The sequence below is a fragment of the Octodon degus genome, unplaced genomic scaffold (genome assembly GCF_000260255.1).
Source record: "Octodon degus isolate 3935 unplaced genomic scaffold, OctDeg1.0 scaffold00084, whole genome shotgun sequence".
In the NCBI taxonomy this organism is placed as follows: Eukaryota; Metazoa; Chordata; class Mammalia; order Rodentia; family Octodontidae; genus Octodon; species Octodon degus.
Genome location: NW_004524660.1, coordinates 11,023,221 through 11,030,641, shown reverse-complemented (window position 1 = coordinate 11,030,641; position 7,421 = coordinate 11,023,221). Strand labels below are relative to the sequence as shown.

The 7,421-nt window shown below is 49.3% G+C and overlaps 1 protein-coding gene across 1 annotated transcript in view; it reads left to right on the top strand.

Annotated features, from left to right (window-relative positions):
* The window catches only part of Gpr88 (G protein-coupled receptor 88), a 3,611-nt gene extending 1,603 nt beyond the window's left edge, over positions 1–2,008 (top strand). The window contains exon 3 of the mRNA XM_004637004.2: positions 8–2,008. Coding sequence (XP_004637061.1) covers positions 8–293 — 286 coding nt within the window. The 3' untranslated portion in view covers positions 294–2,008. The remainder of the gene's footprint in view (positions 1–7) is intronic.
* Positions 2,009–7,421: the final 5,413 nt, after the last annotated feature.

The following is a 7,421-nucleotide window of genomic DNA, read 5'->3' as shown; positions in this document are numbered from 1 at the left end:
TGCTGTGCTGCGTGTTCCTGCTCGCCACGCAGCCGCTCGCCTGGGTGAGCCTGGCGCGCGGCCTGGCGCTGCCCGTGCCCTGGGGCGTGCAGGCGGCCAGCTGGCTGCTGTGCTGCGCGCTGTCGGCGCTCAACCCGCTGCTCTACACCTGGAGGAACGAGGAGTTCCGCCGCTCGGTGCGCTCCGTGCTGCCCGGCGTGGGCGACGCGGCCGCTGCCGCCGTCGCCGCCACCGCGGTGCCCGCTGTGTCCCAGGCGCAGCTGGGCACGCGCGCCGCCGGTCAGCACTGGTGACCCCGAGCGAGGCTCTGGCGGCCGACAGCCGCGCCCACCGCGGAGCCCGCCAGGCCCGAGCCGGGTCCCGACCGCCGATTCTCACTCCCGCTTCCGCGCTTTTGAGCGGCCCTCGAGTCCGTGCGCCCGAGACGCTGAGAACTCGCCAAGTGGCGCCTGAGAGGACCCGCGAGGCTGTTCCAACCGGCGGCCATAAAGCCTGCGTGGCACCAACCCTTTCTGCTCACCGTCTCAGTACGCGACGCGCCTCGAATGTGCATGGGCCGAAGGACTCACGAGCAAGGCGCAGTCTGAGAGTTAGAAAGGAGCTTGTATCTCGGGATGCTTCATTGTGTTTGATCTTGTAGATAAACTCCAGAGAGGGAAGCCTGGGACGGTGCGCGCCGCACCGACCTTCCTTGCCACTGAGACCTCAAGTCCTTTATTTTTAAAAGGGTTTTTATAAAGTCAAGTTATTCTTTAATGAGATAGAATCATAGTCAGGGAGAAAAACCCGCAAATTTTCTCACTTTACACTCCTTTCCCACTTCTAAGATTAATACTAGCGTTGAGCATTAGGTGAAAATTTTCCGGCTTGTTCACAATAGTCAGAGCCAGAAACGGAATTTTGAAAACAAACCAGGGGGTTCTCCGTTTAGGTGCCAGCCTCACGTTTCTACAGCATGCACACTTGTTGTTACCCTGACTTTGTAACCAATTTACTTGTCTTCAGAGTGTGCTTGCAGTCTTGAGCGTTCTGCACCATTCTGGATGCTGAGGAGGACAAGGCCTGTGTTTCTCTCTCACAGCGTCTCACTGCACATGACAGAATCAAACACTACTAATACCATAACTGCACAGCTGATGCTAGCTTCGACTGCATGCTCCTAGATGCTAGAACTTATTGGGCATGTGACTACTAAAGCAATAGCCATTAGACAAGGACATTTTGTTTCTTCCAGACACCAGAAGAAATGACCTTCAATCATTTGGAAGAGATACAGAGACACCTCTGGCACCTAGAGTTCTGCTGGTCTTGCTCTGACTTATGAGAAAGCCCCCAGTTGGCTTTCTCTCATAAATGGAGCCACAGTCAAGATGGGTCAGTAGGAGACTCGGCTCTGCTGTCACCTGTGTGCGTTCATGGGCTGAACAAGCCACACGTCGGAGAGTACTGTGTATTTGTGTAGTTTGTATGTATTACCATGACGTTGAACGTTGGTATTAAGTCTATCGAAGGAAGCGTGATAAACTCCGCTATATATGATGAATGGTTCAAATGGGACTCTTTTCAAATGTATGGTTTGAGGCTTATCATTTTCATGCTTAGTTTACAAAATTTATTTAGGAACATTTGAGATGCAAAATGAAATTTATAAAACTAAAATGGAAAGAATGTAATTTTAATAATTACATGTCAGGCTACTAATACATTAAATATGGGGCCAAATAGCCTTGAGTAACTGTGTATTTCAGATGCAAAAACAGCTTGCTTTGCTGTACTCTTGGACATTTTAAGCCAGGATGTTAAGAACAGTTGTGCATTTGAATAATTACAGAAATGACAGAAAACCTTGTCATGTTTGTAGTAAAACAAAATAAAACAAATATGTTCATTGCCAATGATACATCAGCGGTCATCTTACCATCAGTTCCCTTTATGCATGTACCATTTCTGACTAGGCTTTCACTTGTTCCCTTTTCCTTGATTCAGATATTTAATTAAAGTTCAGACAACTGTCCGCTTGAGGGTTTTTCTTCTCTCTCTGATTTTCTTGTGCTTCCCCTTGAGTCATGTCTTCGGGGGAAGACATGCTGCCCCGAAGCACTAATGAGGGAAGTGACTTCGTTTTCCTGGCTGGAATTTTCAGTTTCTACAAGCCTTTCTACCTTACATAATTAAATAAGCTTCTGTGTCAGCATTAAGAAGAAATCGGCATAATTCCTTTTCTGTAAGCATTGGAAAATACGCTCGAACAACCGAGAGTTGGAGATTTTATATTTTAGAGGACTAGCGACAGGTCTAAACCTCTATCAGAAAGGTCCCTCAATTAGGCCTTTATCTTCTCTCATTGTGGGAAAGTGTAAGCAATTTTCCCCAGTGCTCCTGTAGACATTTGAGACGTTTAAACAGTTTTTCTGGCGTACGCCTGGTATCTTGCAATGTTTCTGGCTAGCACTGGAACCCTCTTCCGATGGCTTCATGCCATGTGGGAGACCTACTTTAGTTTAATTTGCTGGTAATTAACTCCACAGGACTGATTCAATTTTAATTTTAAAGTAGCAATGATGTATCTAAAAATGCCTTACTGGGGTACTAGCTGAGCGCTGCCTTGACAAATTAAGTTAATGGAGATTGTGTTCTTATTTAAATGAAACCACATATTATCCCCTCAGGAATAAAAAACACATCCTAACTGCTACTGTGGGCTGCCCTATTTTGCTTTTTCTACTTTTTCTTTAGGTGTGTGCCTGTTGAGATATATAGGCCTGCCTGTTTTCTTCATGTAGCATAAAGAAAATTCTAGGACATAAAGGCATTATTCCTACAACATCCTTGCTTCCAAAATGGGGTTTCTGAGTAGAAATGAACTCTGCTTTGTACAGAGGAGGCTGCAGGCCGTCTTCCTTACATACCGCAGGGAGAGTTCCTGGGCAGACAAGTGAGCTCTGTCTCAGAATCGGGGGAACTGGCTTCTGCGTGGGGGGAGTTCTTTTCAGGAGGACCCTGTGGAAGGCTGGACTTCAGCTGGGCAAGGGAAAGAGGTTTACCAGACAGAGCCAGCCAGTTCTTGCAAAGATGGGTTCGCCCATGGCGTCGGTCTGCTGTGGGCTCCCTGCTGTGACAGCTGCATTGGCCGATGTCAGTGGATCCTGTGTCACCCTCATTCCGTGTCCAGGAACGCAGATCATGCCCCCCAGGCAAGTTAGTGGCCTTCGGCTGACTTGACAAAGGACGTTGTAGTACTAACTTGTATTTCAGAACACTGAGGAAAACTGTAGTGTTTCTCACTTTCAAGGCCCATCTTTAAGGAGTATGCGTCATGGGGCAGGAGCAGAGCTCCAGCCAGAGCTCTGGTGTGTGGGAACAGAGGGGACCTTTCTCCCCACCATGTGCTCGTTTCCTGTCCCTAGCGGCCTGGGAACGTGGGTACCACTCCAGCAGCAGGTCCAGGCCTCTCCCTCTCCCCTCTGGCCAGTGGCCTCGCTGTCTCTGGGGCCCGAGTGTGCCCTGTTGAGCAAGGCACGGGCTCTGGGCTGGCCCGCTCCTTGGGCACCTTTCCTCTGGGGCAGGTGGTCCGAGGAGCAGGGCGGCAAAGCCCTCTCAAGCGTTAGACCCAGGCTGAGACCCCAGCTTCTCTGGGGCCATGTTGCTTTCAACACCACTGTCCACAGCTCTGTCCAGTGCTTCACCTAGTTTCCTGAGAAACCTAATGATGCCAGGCCTCCTTCAGAGGGTAAGGAGGAAAGTCTTGCAGAGTCAGAAGAGTACGGACAACACGAGAGGCTGCGTTGGTGGTGGCTGATGGGCAGTGGGATGCGTCGCACCCTTTCCTCTGCTGCTGTGTGTCTTTGAAATTCTTCATAATAAAACATTTTAAAAGTAAAGCCTAAAAACAAAGAAGGAAAGAAGAAAGGACTAAAAGAATGGAAGAGAAAGAATAAGAAAGAACCACAGGCTATGGTGATCACAGGTAGGGTAAAATCAGCTTTCACTCGGGTGTGGCATCCCCTCTAGGTGTGACCATTCCCTAAGCCCGTGTCTATTTCCTGCACACAGATTCCCTGCTGTGTCGTGGTGGGTGTGCACACGACCTGCTGCACGTGGTGCACAGTCCTTGGCTGCTCCCCGGCTCGTTCAGGGGCTCCCTGGCTTGCCCTAGCCTTCCAGTCCCTGGCCAGCCTCCTCTTGAGGAGGTCCATTTGCTTTCTACCCCCCACCCCGTAGAGTGCCTCGTCCCTGCCGCCTCTGAATTCCCTCCCCACTCTGTGCTACTGTGTACTCCTCACTGGCGTTATCTCTTTCTGGAAAGTAAGAATTTTTTTTTTTTGGTTTATTTTTTATCCTTTTTAAAAAGGGAGATACTTTTATCATTTTTTAGCCAGTGACTGAAATATACTGTATGTTTAATATCCACTTGCAGTTGATGATGGTAATGCTTAAAGAAAAAAGATTTGTTCATTCCCCTCCATGTTAATTTCTCTCAGTGAAACAGAGGCAGGAATAAGTCCTAGACCCAGCGCGCACCTTGCCCAGGATGTCTCTGAGAATGGCTGGGAGATTACGAGCCAAGTCCCTGCGCAAGTCGCAGGCCATCGGTGCTGCAGTTTGCGGGTGTTTGTAGTCTTGCTGAACCCAGTCTGTGTCCACACAGAGGAAAGCAGCGATATGAAGCTCAGCTACTTCTTGCTTTAAATTCCAGTTTCATTACTCAAAGTGTGCGACTATTTCTCAAGTTCTTGCATTGAAAAGCTGTGTATTTCTTATGTGTGAAGGTCTTGAGCATTACTAATCAATAGGACCCCGGGAGGAGTAGCTGCCTCGCCTGACCTTTCCTTGTCAGCGCTCTGCACGGTGGGCCTGGAAAAGGCATCAGCAGTCCTCCAGACTGACGCTTCGCTATTTTTATTAGATAGAAAGTGCTTTAATTTTTAATCTTCTCTCGTATAAATTAGGCCCATTCCCATTCTTCTATTTTCAGGGAGTAGAGACGTGCGCAGCACCCTCTGTGTGGTAATCGGGCTACTCTCTTTTTAGCCAAGTGGCAAGTTCTGTGAAACATTGGCACGATTCAATCCTTCATTACTACAAGATTTGCCCTTGTGGAAGTTTCCTTTTTGAAAAATACAGTACATTGTTTTTATCTGAAGAAATCTTTTTATAGAAAATTTATGAAATGTGGATGTGCTGCCGAAATTATGTCCTCTGTAGTTCTGCTTCCTACTGATGATTGCGTCCAACGTGTCGCTGTGCAAATCCGCCTTTCTCTCTCGTTTGTTAGGATGTTTACTTGATCATACAAGACTAAAGCCACAAAGCGCACCCAGGCATGTGTATCTACGCATGCCTCTGTAGTCACCTGTGTACAAAGATGTTTAGGCTGGAGCAGGAGGCCTCGAGAGGCAGATACTGGTGACAGTACTTGCCACCAGTGCCGATGACAGCTGAAAATGCTTCCGTACAAGTAACGGGTTACTTAACTCATAAGCGTCACACAGTGCAGAAGCCAGACGGAGCTGCCGCAGGGGTGTGCTCAGTGGCATAGCGGTGTCACCAGGGTCTCGGCTCTGCACCCTTTTCCTTCCCAACCTCAGCGCTGTTCCCGCGTGGTGACCAGTGAGCTCTGCAGCTCGAGTGGTGACGATCACATCGAAGCATCAAAAGCGGAAGGGAGGCAAAAAGTCTCTTCTGGCTCAGTTTTCTTTCACGAGAGAGGACGCTCTCCCCTAAGACTCCCTCCATCTCATGGGCCAGAAAGTAACTCACAGGGCTGCTGCTGAAGAAGCTGGGCTGTGAGCAGGTAGGATTAAGAACAGGTATTGGAGAAATCCATGCCCCATCTATGATTTGCCACCACACCGCCAATTTGGTCTCCCTGCTTGGAACTTAGCATTCAAGTTCAGGATAAAATGAATGCGTCCTTTCGCAATTTCCAATGTCTAGAACACATTGGTTAGAAGTCTGTTGCTTATGGGACATTCTCTGTCTCAATTGCTTGGCTCTTTGACAGCTGGAACAATGCTGTATAAAAACTCCAACCTTGCGGCCTCTCTATCCCTACCCTCTCGCACTTGTATTTTGATTAGTGGTGGAGAGAGGACCCAGCAGCACTTGGGCTGCTTCTGCCTCAGCATCAGTGCAGCGGGGCAGACTCCAGGGTAGGCTCAGAAGATATTGGTGGAGACTGCTGGGGAGACTTGGCCCGGCCCCCTAGCTCTGCCTGGCCTCCAGCCTCCTGCAAGGGTTTGCTGAGTCTGGTAGTCCCTGCTTGTCCTGTAGACTACTGGGGAGACGTGACTACCACAGCGACCCGAGGAGCCTTACAGAGCACTACCCTGCACCAATCCACCATCAAGAGAGCCCTGCACAACTTCGGCCGCACGCATCAGCAGATCCTTCTTGAACCGCAGCTTGCTCGCCTCTCAATGAGGTAGAAACCTCATTGAATCCGACACAGCAGGAGCGCTGGTGAGCCTGCCCTCCCACTCTCCAGAGACCCTCACTGACCTGCACCCCGCCCATTGCCATCACTGCAAAAAATGGCAAAAGGAAGGAGCAAAAGGCAATCTCAGACCTCTAGCCCCCCCAGGACAAGTCCAGGAGACACGGTCAGAGAAGAACGTGGAAGTCACACACCTGAAACTTCTGAGGTGATAGCAACTGAAGTAAGAAATTGGTGCCTGGAGACGGCCGATAAATAACACCCTCTGCACCACCTGAGGCCCAAACCAGGTGCCATGTAAGCATAGAAAGTGTATGGATGCGAAACAAAAGGCCACCTCGGTAACTGATAAGGTTAGGTTGGAAGACAACTTAGTGGAAGTACCACAAGAGGCGCACAGTGCCCTCTCCGCCAGCTGCGCCCGTGGGGCAGGCAGGCTCGCTATCACTTGGTCGGGCAGAAAGCTAAGGAGCAAGACTGCATCGCTTTCATTCCAGGCCTTGCTCAGACAGCTGCGCGCACAGAGAAACACGGGCAAGTAGCTGTTGCCTGCCCACCACGTCACCTCCAACGGTTGGTGTCAAACATGGGGCAAGAGTCTAGGGATAGCTGGCCAAAATCCCTTTTCATGGAGGAAAGACAAGTGAGCAAATGACATGTCCTTCCCCATGTACTTATCCTATGACTTTGAAATGGGGACAAACAGGTGAGCACGGAGCTGCGTTTGGCTTTAGCAGTTAAAGGCAGTTCCTCCAGGTGCTGATCATGTAAACTGCTAGTTGTAGCAGGGAACAGTAGGCATTATTTAAGCTACATCCTAATTGTAAAGTTAAGCTGCAAACAGTACAATCTCCAAATCTGGAGAAGAATAAATTTACCATGCTATGAAATATGACTGAAGCAGGAAATAGCCACGTTGGACAAGAAAAGACTGAATTGAACACTTGCGTCATTTTCATCTATCCACGAAGCTGTCAAGGGCAGT